Genomic DNA, 14635 nt, shown 5'->3' on the forward strand with positions numbered 1-14635 from the left:
ACCACGACAAACAAGCACGCGACAGGGACGAACCGTGCCCAAAATCATGCTCAAGCAAGCGCTGCCATGCTCGGTGGCGCTTGCCTATTGCTTGGGGCTTATCGACCAAGTCAGGGTCGCGAATCCTTCCCACTTCCATCCAAATTTGCGAGGGCTTCCGCTGTCATGGGCCGATCTTTATGTTCCTGCGCGAGGCAGGATCGATCGACCGACTTTATGTCGTACACTCGTAGCCCGGGCGTCCGGTGCCTTACGAGTATTGAATTGATCAAGTATCCGTGCGGCTGGGGTGTTTGCCGGGGAATCATTGACATCGAGCGCACATCTCAATCGTTGTCATTATGTCATTACTAAGAGTATGTACGTCAAGCTAATTAGAAGCCATGTTCTCTGTCTCTTTTGCGAGTCAGTGGAACAGAGTATCCCATCGTCCATGCTCCGGCCGGTGGAAAACGAGATGTTTCGTGATAATGTTGCGATATCGGAAAGCATAGGCGGCATTCCACAGAAAGGCCGGCCGAGCTACGTGTTGGCGCGTGTAGGGTGATACCCTGTTTGGAATGATCGAGTCAAGTATAAGGGCATCGCTAAACGGGCATTGTTGCAGCTGATCCATTGCTCGAAGAGCCCTTTGAATGCTTGAATGGGATACAAGGGATCGTGTTTCCGCTCGGAAGCACATGACCTCAGTCATCGAAATCCATACCCATGAGATGGCTATGAGTTGAGTCAGTAACAAACTGCGAGTAGTCGTGATCACTACCAACCTCTCAACGATTCTCATGACCTTGGCCACAAAGGCTTCCAAGTGGAAGATGTATTTCTATCAAATGTCAGGGCAGAAAAGTGAATCCAGGATCAGTATTACTTACTGTGCCCATCTGGATACGATGCTCGTAGAAGGCCGACCATTTGACAATGTCTGTTTTAAGGGCGTCGTCAATCTTTGGTATCAGCTTGAAGGTCAGGGTCTGTGGAGATCAGCAAGGCGCGTGCAGAGACATTAGGACAGGTTCGCTACCTTCAGGATGGTGCTGGCGGGAATGCAATGGGTGAGAAGATCGTAGAGCTTAGCTCGGACTTGCAAGATGCGGGCGGGGCTGCGTTCGGCAAGGATGTCGTCTGCAATTTGAGAAATGAGAGCTTCCCAATCCGGAGGTGGAATGAGTGTTTTCTCTGTGACTTGGTCGCTGTGACGAGTTAGTACTGAGAAGCAGCGAAGTCGGTGGAAAGCGATACTTCTGAGCATGGACAGCCTCGAACATGAGCAGAGCACGACGCAGATTGCGGTAGCTGTCTCTGGCAATTCTCTTCTCTATGCCTTCACAACGTGTGTAACCTTCCTTCTTGCCGACCTGAGCCAGGACTGTGCAAATCTCATCTTCCGTTGGGGCAGCGACTCTGACCAACAAGGTTCGGCTTCGAATAGGCGCAATGATATTGCTTGTACTGTTGGCCAGAAGAATCAAGCGCAAGTTGGGACTGTATTTTTCCATTGTTCTTCTCAGAGCAGCCTGAGCGTCTCTTGTGAGATGGTCGGCCTCATTGATGACGACGACCTTGAAGCGTTGCTTGGCTGCCACGTCGACTTGCTGTGTCTGGGCGACTTCTTTGAGGAGGTCCTGCACGACCACACGGTCATAGTTGCCCACATCGCTAGGTGTTATCTCGAGATGGTAGTTGGATGACACGATGTTGAACTCGAGCTTGCGGTTGCTCGTCGTCTGGAAGACTCGACTGTCGATTTTGATCTTTTCCACACCGGGACCGTAGAGTGCGCGCAGAGTGGCGGTGATCCTTGTCTTCTTTCCTGCTCCGGAGGGGCCGTAGATCAGAAGGTGTGGGAAGTCACCGCTTTGCGCCTACAAGGAGTCAGTCCTGCCTCGCTAGATCTAGTAACAGCCACTCACCAACGACCGCAGGCGGTCAGACAGATCATGATGATATGTCAGAGTCTCTAGAGAGCGCGGGCGATGCTTGTCGACAAGAAGAGCCATGATGATGTGCTTGAGTCTGTGTGTGTGCAATTGAGACGATGCAGAAGCAGCCTGCGATGGAATAGACGCGTTTGGGAAGTCGCGTACAGTGCTTTCGCGAACTCCACGCGTCATTCATTGTGAGCTTTCCCTTGGCGCGACATCACAACTACTTCCAATAATCACGTCCCTCTCTACTTCACATGCGACCAGGACAAAAGGCATAGTATGATATTAGGTGGACTCGATGCCGTCGGTCGTCAGATCGTGAGCAACCTTCGCAATGCGCTACACCAACAGCAACCATGCGGCGTCGACTTGACCCTCCGCTGTGTGTCTAGATGGTCTTCCCCAGCAACTATTGACTTCGACAACACACACCGTCGAGGCGCCAAAACATCCGTCCTGCCATTCTGCTCAACGTCCAATACCATCACTCTCCAACCGGGCGCCTATCTAGTTGACTTCAACGAGACTGTCAACATCCCCAAAGATTGTATGGGCAGTGTATTCCCACGATCAAGTCTCTGGAGAAGTGGTGTTAGTGTGCAGGCTGGCGTGGTGGACGCAGGCTATGAAGGCGCTCTTGGTGCCTTGCTGGATGTAAAGAATCCTCACGGAATTCTTCTGCACAAAGACGCAAAGTTGGCGCAAATTGTGCTCGAGCAGATGGAGCGAGAGGTGGAAGGATATAGCGGCGTCTATCAATCTTCAACTAGCAGTGCGGGGGTTGATGGTTCGACGAAGATATAATACATCATAGCTACAGGTTTATGATCCGGACCAAGTCTGGCGCGAGCGCATATCTCTCACCATGAAGGCCCCGTTATGCTCGGTACGTATAACCGATTCTAGGCAGCATCAGGAGTATTTCCATCGTGCAAACCATGTTCTTGTCTAAAGATCTCCATCCACTGTGTATCATCGGCGAATGTCTGATTCCACGGGTCATCGCTGTCAAACCACAATCGTCGGGACTCCTGCTGGAACATTTCATCTGTAGGCACGACTCCAGCCTTGATCTGTTCCTGGGCAAACCTTCCGAGATGGAACGTCAAGATCTCCCATGCTGTTTTGAATGGCTGATTGCCTTCTCCTTGGCCGTTATCAGGAGAGGGCGACGGATCCGCCATAGTGTGGTTTGCGGCGTCATTGAACGCAGCCCTCGAAGTGATCTGGGCAAGGAGTTCTGAATGTCCAGGATTGGTTGCTGAGAAAGGTACGGGAGTCTTAGATTCGGACCCAATGAGGAATGGAGGCATCGAGTTTGTGACTTGCTGAGCGACATGTGGCTCGAATCCATGAGTACCTCTCCAATCCAGCATCTTTTTTCCTTCTCGGAAATGCTTGCTCAGATGATCGGCACGAGCTTTCCAATCTTCCATTTCGGCACCGCAGAAGCCGCAGCGTGATTTGATGCAAAGCTCTGGAGGCTTCCATTCACCGATCGCAGGGATAGTGTCGATCTTGTGAACTAACCTGAGATGCTGGATGAGATGGTCCTTTCTCTTAAAGCTCCTGGACTCCAAGTTTTTGTGTGCACACGCAGTGGAGTTGTGGCCTTCTAGGTGCTCTTTACTTGGCTGAGGCACCAAGCAATATGCGCAGAGACTATCCCTCGTGGATGGACATGGTACGACCTCGCCATCAGGAGTACATATCCACTGCTCTGGATTTAAGTGCAGTGACTTTTCATGTCTCACCCAGTCATATTTGTTCTTGAATGTGTCGCAGCAGAAAGTGCATTGGAAGAGTCGGTCGTCTTTGCCAGGTCCAGGTCCAGAACGGGCTCGGGACTTGGTGACTTTACTCCGAGCGTTCTTGCGTTGATTGGAACTTGCAGAAATGCGCGAGTTTCCCGAACGACAAGATAAAATCGAGTCCATTGAGCCGTTCGACGTGCCGCTCTCGAGACTGCTGATTGAGGCAGGTCTCGAGGTTCGTCGAGCTGCATAGCCAAAGCCAGCGGGCTCGATACCTGGTGTACTGACTCTGCTACTGTTTGCGGAGCCCACGGTCAAATGGCGATCGATATCGGTGGAAGCGACTGCATGGCTGATGGCAGAAATAGAAGCAGGTTCATTTTCTGGCGGGCTGTTCTGCCAGCGCTGTAATGGGTCTAAAGCCGACCACTCTGCATTCTGATGCTTTGGAATAGCGACCGGCACGCCAGAGTTCCTCGAGTACAGAGATCTGCGTCGGGGAAACCCCTTCTTAGATCTGCTATCACGTCGAGCAGAATGCGCAAACCAGTTTTGCATCTCTTGGCTGTTTGCCGTCATAGCAGCACTTGCAGATTGATCTGGGTAAGGAGATCCTGGTCCTGCAGAGTGAGGTGATTCGTATGTGATACCAGGTGTTACTGCTGGCGAGTTCATGTAGGACTGTTGGAAGTCTTGCATGTCTGGCGTATTGAACGCCGACATGTCCATGGCATTGGTATAATAAGGGCTCGATGTGGCTTCTACAGAATTGTCCCAAGATTGTGCGCCGCTCAAGGGCTCATCGAGAGGATTATAGCCTTGAGGAATCCATGGATAATTTGACCCATACTGGAGAGTGGATTGCGAATTTGACTGGTTCTCAAGCTCTTCTGATGGCAACCCCGGATGACTGGTTCATCGCATCAGTGCAAATTCTCTCGTAACAGGAAGAGAAAGACCAACTGATTCGCCACATTGACCGGAGGCTGGTCATGCCGTCGCATAGCTGACTCAAAGTCGAGGTAATCCATAGTCGGTTATACACGGTCTATGTATGTGCGATAGTAATGATGGACTGACGAGAGAACTGCATGTACGCAGAAAGCACTCTAGATACCGATTGGTGCGGCTGTCCTTGCTGCAAGCCAAGCGCGGACTTTCAGAGTTTTGCCACGAAACCGTGCGCGACTCACGTCGTACGCGCGCGCGTTCACATGCGAGTCCAACTTCATCAGCCTCTCTTCAACAAAAGTAGACTGCTCTATCGAATTCCATCCTAAGGCCGGGGCACCCAGATTCTCCGTGCAGAACTACAATTGTTTTGCTATTTTTTTCTGGTCCTTTCGATCGATCCAAGCGGCATGTTGCCATGGACCCCTTGTACCAGTCTCCTTTCCCCTTGGCCAGGCTTGCATCCTTCGCGACAACCGTGCACCCAGGAGAGAGCCGCTGCAAGAGCAAAGTTGCTCCAAATCTCCAACACAAGTCTGACAGTTGAACAAAGTATACCAATTGGGCTCACAGTAATCTGACGACCAAGACGTTTCTCTACCAAAGTATTGTTAATTCGGATCCAACCTATACCCTAACCACACTATATCGTGGTGGCTGCGTGGTTTAATCACAGATCCCGCGATTTTCTCCTCATAATGGTCAACGGTTCCCCCAAACTCTTACGACGAGCTCCTACCCTCTGTCTACAACAGAAAAGTCAAGAGTCAGAGCTCTCGATATCGCGATATCGAACCTGGCGATGTTGATTAGCGACACGTGAAAGGCTGGACCATATCATTCTCTTGCATGCTATCTCCACCATCTTCGATGTGCGTGCATGCATACAGCGAACATGCATGATAGTATTTGACCGTTCGAACGTCTGCTGTCAAGCATCACTGGTCGAGCCGCGCCCCTTAGCGGTTTTGTTGTTTGCCTACCTGCTTTGGCTGTTTTGCAGTGACAAGCAATCTTATCCCCAACCCAACGACAACAGTTCTGACGCACAATCATATCGCTAATCCATCTAGGAGTCTTGCAATGGAGATTAAGATCCACAAGACGGACGTAACGTCTGGGAGAGGCGAATTAACCAAACAACGAGCCAACGGCATATTCTGTCCCTCACTCACAGAAGGTCTATATATACCATTGTCCATTGCCTGCCAGTAGTCTCATCATCCAACAACAGCAACACTTTCCTTCAGCAGCATCTTCCAGTCTTTGGCTTAGCCGTCCACTCTTTACAACACTCTTTACTGATACCACCTCGACCACCAACCAACTAATCCAACCCACCAACCAACAATCAAGATGCCTTCCTTCAGCGCCATCTCCGCCGCCGCCATCCTGGCCTTCTCTGGCATGGCCTCTGCCATTCCCCAGTACAACTTCAGCAACACCACTGCTCCTGCTACTGGCTCCAACTCCACCTCCCCTATTGGATCCGGCTCGGGCTCCAACTCCACCACCCCTATTGGATCCGGCTCGGGCTCCAACTCCACCACTCCCGGCTCCGGCTCCGGCGCTGGTAACGGCACTGTTCCTGCTCTTGACGGCAAGTTCTGCCCTGGCCTCGACCTCTCGATCTACATCGACCGCAGCGGTTTCAGCTACCAGATTGGGTGCGACACCAACCACTTCGGTACCATCATCGACATCCAGGTCAACCTTACCAGACGTGCCATTCCCGCCAGCCTTGACGACTGCTTGAACCTTTGTGATGCTACTGCCTCATGTGTCGGAACCGCATTCGACACCAACGCCCGTACCTGCACCCTCTTCAGCGATGTCCAGGCTGCCTACGCCCAGCAGGGCATCCAGTTCGGCCAGCGTGTGGCCAACGGCGGTAGCGGCAGCGGCAGCGGATCCGGCAACGGCGCTACTACCATCACTGCCGGCGGTCTTGCTACCTCGACCATCTACAGCACCCAGGTCGTCACCATTGCTTCGTGCGCTCCTACCGTTACCAACTGCCCCTTGAACGCCGTCGTCACCCAGGTCATCCCCGTCTCATCCACCGTCTACGTCTGCCCCACTCAGACTGTCATCCCTGCTGGACCCATTGCTTGCAACAGCTGCCCTTACACCGCTTCCACCGCCACTGTCTTCTCTGCCACCGGTGGCTCCATGGTTCCCGTCAGCACCACCGTCTACGCTTGCCCCCAGGCCACTGGTACCACTGTTGTCGTTGAGGTCTGCACTGCTTGCGCCAAGCCCGCTGGCCCCGCTGGCCCTGCTACCACCGGCCCTGCTGTCCAGACCCAGACCGTCACTCTCTGCAACGGCGAGCACTGCCCTGCCACTGCCACTGGTGCTTCCAACACCATGGCCGTCTACACCGGTGCCTCCAAGACTGCCACCAACACCATGGCCATCTACACTGGTGCTGCTTCCAACGTCAAGGCCGGCATGGGCTTCGCCGCCATGGTCGCTGGTGCCGCTCTCGTCCTCTAAGCATTTTTATGCTTGACGGATGATTCGCTTTGATCACAAGGCAAACAAAAAACTTTTTCGTATCTTCTCTCTATACATCTCGGTGGGTGTTTTAACTTAATCATTAGCCTTTTTGGTTGGCATTCAGATGTTTTCACCTCATTCAAAGGGGGTTGGTTTCTTTTCTTCCTGACTGGATATTTAATGACTCTTGGTATTTTCATATACAATAAATGGATGCTGCTTTTTCTTCATTTCAAAACTCGTCTTCTTGTGCTTGCTTTGGCTTCTGTGACTTCTCTAGTGTTTCTTCAATGTTTGTGTGCCAGATTGAGCTCTTCCTCCTTCCGAGATCATTCCTCCTGCTTCCCCCCTTTTGGCGAAATAACGACCGCTACTTGTATTCTTGGCAAGAGGAACGTGGTCTTTTCTCGTGCTTGTTGCTCAGTGGAAAGCATGTTGCATATGAGCCAGTAGTCTATCTCATCCTCACTCTTTCAAAGCTACACCACGGCAAATGGTGAGGTGCAGAGTGGTGCAGTACTGACTTTGGACACCATACTGTTACTCCAGTCGCTATCTACTAGTTACCACGATGTAAAGCGCATGAAGGAGCTTTAGGAAATATTCAGAAATTATACAGTTGTCGATTGCGATCAACTTGAGTATAAGTGACAGGAGTCGGACTCGGAATATATGTAAGTTAAGAAATGAGTGTGAATAATCCGGAAATAAAGTGTCTAGTCTATGCTATATTTGTATCGTACAACAACCCTTCCCAAAACTCCACCATGCTAATCTTACATCAATAAACTTTTGATCCATAATTTGGAGGATACAGCAGGTCTAACGACTAGGCTCATTAGGTCTAACTCTAGCGCCAGTCTCATCAATGGCATTACTCGAGCCAAGACCAAATCCATAACCAGGCTTCTTCGTGCGAGCTCTCTTCTCTCCGTATTGTTCGTCGAACTTGCGAATCGCGCCCAGTGTTGCCATGTCTTCAGATACGGACGCCGAGATCTCTTGCATCGCCTTCTCGAAGTGTGAAGGCGTGAGGGTACGGCGATCAGGCAGTTTGAACTCGGTGTCGCCCTTGGCGCGTGCGGCTTCCAATGCGTTGTTCTCCTCGCGCACAGCGGCAAGCGCAGCGGCCACAGACAAATTCTTGAGATCGGAACCAGAGTACAGAGGAGTGTTCTTGGCCAGATCGGCTAGAGAGACGGCTGGATCAAGAGTCTCGCCCTTCAGATGAATATTGAGTATGCCTTCACGATCCTTAGCCAGAGGAAGGTCAACCAGCAGGCGACGAGGTAGACGACGCAATACAGCATCATCTAAATCGAAGGGGCGGTTGGTAGCGACCATCATGAAAACACTATGATCATCCATACCATCCCATCCGCGAAGGAACTGGTTGATAATTTCGCGATGTGTTGTGCGATTATTGGCGCCACCTCGAGAGCCAAAGAGAGCATCTGCCTCATCGATGAAGACAACGCAGGGAGACAACTTCTTGGCTAACGAGAACACAGCGTTCACCATTTTCTCGCCCTCACCGACATACTTTTCATAGACTTGAGCACCACTGACCTCGAGCACGGTCGCTGACGACTCTTTGGCCACAGCTTTAGCGAGCAGAGTCTTACCGGTGCCTGGAGGCCCGTACAGCAAAAGACCCGGAAGACGGTCGGCCGCTAACACACCATAACTGAAAGCCTCGGGGCGGAGCAGTGTGAGTGATGTCAAAGTCTTGAGCGAATCGATTGTATTAGGATCAGCATGGACATCATTGAACGTCGTCCGCAGACTTGCAGGGTCGACGACTCCTGACAAGAGACGCAACTCATGTTTGGAGCACGACTTCTTCAATTTTTCCATGTCCAACTTGGGCGAGCCAGCTTCCTTGGTCTTGTCAGATTCGTCTTGCGGCTCTCCACGCTCGCGAGCTTGGGGCATCTGGGACAATTGTCGACTGGCCACAGGTCTCAGACTAGCGTCAATATTGCTGACCAACATTTCAGCAAGCGCGATATGGACAGTCTCAAGAGAAGGACTGGTAGTGTAGAGAGATCGTAAGCTTTCAGCGCAAAGAACAATCCTTTGAATTTCGTCATGAGGCAAGACCTTGTCTCCGAGCTTAGAAGTACCGGGGATGTTGAGGTGTGTTCGAGTTTGTTTTGAGAAAAAGTCATCAGAGACAGGGAGACTTAGGTGACGAACCATGGTTTGGATGTGGCGCATGTTGATCTCAAACAATCTTTGGAGACCTGGCTCAGCCACACTGCGCTCAAGACTCTGGTCGTTGCGAGGCATCATCATCAACTGGCTGGCAACACCACGCGGGACCGACGAAGGATATCTGAGATAGCGGAAGAAAAGTTCGTCGTCGTCTTGACCAGGGTATGGAGGTGCTTGGGCGGAGTTGGCCGTAGTACCAAAAATGACAACCTGCTCACCATCCTTTCTTCGTTTTTGGACAGCATTGACTAAGAGATTTATTATTGTCTCGCCTTGCGGAGCTTTCCGGATATAATCCATGTCTCTGATGTGGATGATAGTCCGTTGCTGCTGCTGACTCTCTGGTGACGCGATGGGCTCTTTCTCCTGAGTCCAGACCATCTTGTGCGACTGCGTGGCTGAATCTACGCGCTTTGAAAAAAATTCAGCTAAAAAGCGCTCAATACCTTCTTGCGAAGGTGGCAGAGGTGCACCTAATTCGGATCCAGTAGTGTCGGCTTCGTGTAGAAAACTGCTGGGCGATTCGCTCGTAGATATACCTTGTTTGATGTGAACACTATCCATGACAGTGTCGAATAACGTCGAGAGCTTTAACTCGGCCCATGGGCTGAGATCAGCAGCGCGAGAGTGGGACTCTTCCGAGGAAGATTGATCACGACCTTTTGGCATCTCGCCGACAATAACACCCATACCGCTGCCAGCTTTAGCAGCACGCTGCATTTTTTCCACGATATCCCAAATCCCGCGACCACCAACTCTTTCGTTGGAGTTACCCAAATCGAAATCAGTCAAGTCAGAAGCATGTTCAGAATCACCATCATCCATAGCTTCATCGTTTGCAGTATCATCAATGACGTGAACATGAACTTCGGAACTCCTTGAGGTAGCAGTGATGCCGTTGAAAGCATCGTAGGCCAAAGAAGAGATGGAGCCGGGAGCGTGATCCCCTTTGGGATCGACGTAGTCCTGAGCCAACTCTGCGATATCGTTGGCATCGAGATGGATCAGGTCAGCTTGAACAAGATTGGCTATTTGCTGCACATATAGATCGAGCTCCTTGTGAGCAAGTTCCTGTGTATTCAGATCGATATTGGCCTTTGTGTAGCGTCCGGCTAAAGGACCGGTCTGAGAGAAAGCGGCGTGCAGAAGGAGCTGCAGTTGGAGCGAGAGTAGGAGGCGCGGGTCGGGAGATCCGAGAGCAGAAGTGGCAGAAAGCATGTTGAGGGCGCCAGCAACGCCATCACCGTGGACAGTGTCCTTCTCTGCTGCAGAGCCAGGGCTCTGGGTCTCCTTCTCTTTCGGCCGATCCGAGGACGTGAAGAAAGCACTTGTCTGTCCAGACTGATTCGCGGTGAAAGGCAAGGTCAGGACGGTGTGTCCAGAATCTCGATCGACCAAGGTCCAGCAGCGGGATTCCTTATTGGCTCCTGTTTGGCCATCTGTCGCCGAAACATGGAGACTGACATTGTGGCGCAAGAACCAGTCCGGGACAGTGAAGGGCGTGACTTCCTTAGGACGTCGTTGGGTCAATCGGCCACGTCGTAAGGAAGGCGCAGGTCTAGTTGAGTTTTCTGAAATAGGACTTTCTTGATTGGCGGTTCCCTGATTGGGAGTTGGAACGGCTTCAAGTTGACGTCCGACTGAATGAAAGGCGCGATGGCGCTGGAATGGAAGGCGCTGACCTCGCAGTGAGAGGCGAGTGAACTGTTTGCGCCATACGTGAGTGCGCATAGTTAGAAGATGTTCGGCGCAAGAAACGGCACTGGAGGCGAGCAGCAGTGAAAGTGAACGCTTGACATGTGCCTTCTTGGCTGACGCTCCAGAATGTTTGCAGCTTCACCAAACTCGCGACTTCACGCGCGCCAATCAAAGTAGCCGTCTATCATCTATCATCTATCAACCGCCGCGCCGTACCTACTCCACGCAGACGTCGACTCGACAAGCGCTTCCAACATGGACTACGACTACCGGGGAATGGATGCCGATGACTCGGGCCCGCGCATCAACATCAGCGAGACGACTCCCATCTCGACCAAGTTCGTCTTGAGCAACACTACCCTGTCTCTGGCCAACAGCGTCCGCCGTGTCATGCACGCCGAGGTCCCCACTCTGGCAATCGATCTGGTCGAGGTGGAATCAAACACTTCAGTCCTGGCCGACGAGTTTCTGGCCCATCGCCTGGGTCTGGTCCCGCTGTCGGCGAAGAACATTGACGACCTGCTGTACACACGCGATTGCGACTGCGACCAGTATTGCGAAAACTGCGCCGTGGTTCTACGTCTCAGTGCCGTCAACCGCAATTCCGACGAGACGGTCAAGGTCTTCGCCAAAGATCTCTACATCGATGCTTCCTTCAGCCAATACCGCCCCAACGCCGATACCGATGGCCCTCAGCGAGGCGCCCCTGTCATTATGGATCCCGATGGCAACGGTCCTCTCATCTGCAAGTTGCGCCGCAACCAAGAGCTCAAGCTCCGTTGCATCGCAAAGAAGGGAATCGCAAAAGAACATGCAAAGTGGATGCCGACAGCTGCCATCTCCTTCGAGTATGATCCACACAACGCCTTGCGCCACGCCGACCTGTGGTATGAAAGCGACAAGTTGGAGGAGTGGCCTGCAAGCAAGAACGCCGAGTGGGAAGAGCCGCCGCAGGAGGGTGATGCCTTTGACTACGACAAGGAGCCTGACCGATTCTATGTCAACATTGAGGGCACTGGTGTAATGCCGCCAGACACCGTCTTCCACGCCGCTATCAAAGTTCTGCAACAGAAGCTCGCAACCATCATCCAGGAGCTGTCACCCAATCTCCAACAAGCACACCAACAGGATTTGGCCCAACCGCCACAAAGTCCGGACATGATGGACATGACCGGCGCTGCCACAGCGTACAACAACACAACTGCTTACGGTGCTGGTTCCGTATACGGAGGTGGCTTTGGTGGCGGCAACACGAGCGCTTGGGGTGGTAATGCTGGCGGCGCTGTACCTGGAGGCACTACCCCTTACGGTGCAACACCATATGGTCAAAATGGCTGGTAGACGACAGGCTCTTCGAAGTTCGATATTTTGCAGACACCAAAAGTCCAGCGGCATCTTTTGCATCGGTTGGCGGGCGTTAGGGCTGGGCACAACATGGAGAGGGTTTCTGAGCTCTTCGAGAGTTTTACACGAGTTCGTTTTAGGCGCAACACATGTTCAAGAAAGGCCGAGACGCAAATTACACGCAATGCAACAACAGGCTTTCCCCATGGATATGAAAGGCACAATATCAAAGCGATTGGCATGCTGCTATTTAGGCAAGTAGCAAGCAGACGTAAACAGTCAGAAAGCATCCAATCCATAATGACACTCACTCTTGCCATTCGGATCGAGAGCCTCTTTGGTCGAGATGTGAACATGTGCTTGCAGTGGTGACCTTTGTACACAGTCATCAACAAGTTTCCAAAGCGGATCAACTTAGCAGAAGCAGACAATGGCGTGAAAGTGAGTGCAAGGCACGTCTGACTGTATAGTAGGAGCAGTCAAACACCTTGATGCTCAGTCCCACTTTCTGCCACGACGTCACCGCCTTCGGAGGTCGGCTAAAGAGCGGCTCCCATAGAAAACCCTGCCCTAACTCCGCAATGTCCTAAGGTATGCTGTGCTTGTAGAGTTGCTTCCCTTTCGAGCTTCTCGATCACCCCAAGAATATCAAACACTGCAACGGCCCCATGGCTACCAATTCGATCAAGCTCCTGACTGGCAGCAGCCACCCTCAGCTGGCTGAGCTGGTCGCTAGCCGGTAGGTCTTTCCTTCCTCTGCCCGCATCAGACATGTCCACCCCGCGCGCGCACGCAAATAAAAAGTTTCGACCAGCCATTACCATCTGCGCATCGGCCCAACACGCTGCGCAAGAGGCTGACACTATGCGCAAAACAGTCTGGGAATCGAGCTGGCCAAGATCATGGTTCTCCAGTACTCCAACAACGAATCCAGCATCAGCATCGGCGAGTCTGTCCGCGACGAGGATGGTATGACACAACCCAGACCCTTGCACCTTTGATCCCGTCAAGGCTGACTGGTGCGCAAAGTCTTCGTGCTGCAGTCGACTGCCCCTGGCGACATCAACGACGGCGTCATGGAGCTGCTCATCATGATCAACGCCTGCAAGACGGCCTCTGCCCGCCGCATCACCGCCGTCCTGCCCAACTTCCCCTACGCCCGTCAAGACAAGAAGGACAAATCCCGTGCTCCCATCACCGCCCGTTTGATGGCTAACATGCTTCAAACCGCCGGCTGCAACCACGTCATCACAATGGACCTCCACGCCTCGCAGATCCAGGGCTTCTTCAACGTCCCCGTCGACAACCTCTACGCCGAGCCCAGCACCCTCCGCTGGATCCGCGACAACCTGAAGGTCCAAGACTGTGTCATTGTCTCTCCTGATGCCGGAGGTGCCAAGAGAGCTACTTCCATTGCTGATGGTCTCGACCTTGGCTTTGCTCTCATTCACAAGGAGCGCGCTCGCCCCAACGAGGTTTCCCGCATGGTCCTGGTCGGTGACGTCCGCGGCAAGATCGCCATCATCGTAGACGACATGGCCGACACTTGCGGCACCCTCTGCAAGGCCGCCGAGGTTGTCATCGAGCACGGTGCTAGCAGTGCCATTGCCATTGTCACTCACGGCATTCTGTCAGGCAATGCCATCGAGCAGCTCAACAAGTCAAAACTGACAAAGCTTGTCGTCACCAACACTGTGCCCCACGAGGAGAAGAAGGCTCTCTGCGACCGTATCGAGACCATTGACATCTCACCCACTGTAAGTCTACACCGGAACCGCTGGTCGGATAGCGATCGACTTTCTGACAATTATATCACAGCTCGCAGAAGCCTGCCGTCGTACCCACAACGGCGAGTCTGTCTCCTTCCTCTTCAAGCATGCTCCTGTCGATTAGGAGAACGACTGGGACAGCAACACGGCCTTCTTTACTGCGTTTCTTTGCTCTTTTGATTACAAAAGGTTCCAATCACGGCGGTGGAGTCAACGGCGTTCTAGAGGCTGCTTTCTTCATATACACATCATCTCTGTGTCTGTTTTTATATCCAAACCCATGAAGTAGGGTCTCGACTCATCTGGCGGGAAGAGAATTTGACTTCTCCGAGTTCGTTCCCTTGTTGACCTTTTACTCGTCATGTTTTTTCCCCTAGATGTGTGTCTGCTGATGTAGATATTCCGATGCACGCAATCATCTTTGGCCATCTCTTTTTCTCTTGTGCAGATTTGTACACAAAAGGAAACGGATGTA

The 14635-nt window shown here is 52.3% G+C and overlaps 7 protein-coding genes across 7 annotated transcripts; 4 read left to right on the forward strand and 3 right to left on the reverse strand.

Moving 5' to 3' along the window:
- Positions 1 to 291: 291 nt before the first annotated feature.
- Positions 292 to 2032, reverse strand: AUEXF2481DRAFT_105983 (uncharacterized protein). Its single transcript, XM_013491090.1, has 6 exons — positions 1911 to 2032; positions 1240 to 1862; positions 1022 to 1190; positions 873 to 971; positions 768 to 823; positions 292 to 717 (listed from the first exon to the last, which is right to left on the reverse strand). The coding sequence occupies exons 1-6, from the start codon at positions 1995 to 1997 to the stop codon at positions 687 to 689; spliced, it is 1065 nt and encodes a 354-aa protein (XP_013346544.1). The 5' UTR covers positions 1998 to 2032; the 3' UTR covers positions 292 to 686.
- AUEXF2481DRAFT_554110 (uncharacterized protein) lies at positions 1868 to 2778 on the forward strand. Its single transcript, XM_013491091.1, has one exon. It carries the CDS (start codon positions 2205 to 2207, stop codon positions 2727 to 2729), a length of 525 nt encoding a protein of 174 aa, XP_013346545.1. The 5' UTR covers positions 1868 to 2204; the 3' UTR covers positions 2730 to 2778.
- Positions 2779 to 2827: 49 nt separating this feature from the next.
- Positions 2828 to 4408, reverse strand: AUEXF2481DRAFT_27243 (uncharacterized protein; the record flags this gene model as incomplete). Its single annotated transcript, XM_013490811.1, has 1 exon — positions 2828 to 4408. One exon carries the CDS (start codon positions 4406 to 4408, stop codon positions 2828 to 2830), a length of 1581 nt encoding a protein of 526 aa, XP_013346265.1.
- A 1428-nt stretch (positions 4409 to 5836) lies between these two features.
- On the forward strand, positions 5837 to 7235 carry AUEXF2481DRAFT_554134 (uncharacterized protein). Its single transcript, XM_013491092.1, has one exon. It carries the CDS (start codon positions 5987 to 5989, stop codon positions 7127 to 7129), a length of 1143 nt encoding a protein of 380 aa, XP_013346546.1. The 5' UTR covers positions 5837 to 5986; the 3' UTR covers positions 7130 to 7235.
- Positions 7236 to 7822: 587 nt separating this feature from the next.
- AUEXF2481DRAFT_37472 (uncharacterized protein) lies at positions 7823 to 11110 on the reverse strand. Its single transcript, XM_013490880.1, has one exon. The coding sequence runs from the start codon at positions 11078 to 11080 to the stop codon at positions 7955 to 7957; it is 3126 nt and encodes a 1041-aa protein (XP_013346334.1). The 5' UTR covers positions 11081 to 11110; the 3' UTR covers positions 7823 to 7954.
- A 192-nt stretch (positions 11111 to 11302) lies between these two features.
- AUEXF2481DRAFT_2812 (uncharacterized protein) lies at positions 11303 to 12388 on the forward strand (the record flags this gene model as incomplete). Its single annotated transcript, XM_013490709.1, has 1 exon — positions 11303 to 12388. One exon carries the CDS (start codon positions 11303 to 11305, stop codon positions 12386 to 12388), a length of 1086 nt encoding a protein of 361 aa, XP_013346163.1.
- A 545-nt stretch (positions 12389 to 12933) lies between these two features.
- AUEXF2481DRAFT_703924 (uncharacterized protein) lies at positions 12934 to 14284 on the forward strand (the record flags this gene model as incomplete). Its single annotated transcript, XM_013491093.1, has 4 exons — positions 12934 to 13130; positions 13269 to 13360; positions 13421 to 14148; positions 14210 to 14284. Exons 1-4 carry the CDS (start codon positions 13060 to 13062, stop codon positions 14282 to 14284), a joined length of 966 nt encoding a protein of 321 aa, XP_013346547.1. The 5' UTR covers positions 12934 to 13059.
- Between the last annotated feature and the right edge of the window lie 351 nt (positions 14285 to 14635).

This window comes from Aureobasidium subglaciale (assembly GCF_000721755.1).
Source record: "Aureobasidium subglaciale EXF-2481 unplaced genomic scaffold scaffold_4, whole genome shotgun sequence".
Taxonomy (NCBI): domain Eukaryota; kingdom Fungi; phylum Ascomycota; class Dothideomycetes; order Dothideales; family Saccotheciaceae; genus Aureobasidium; species Aureobasidium subglaciale.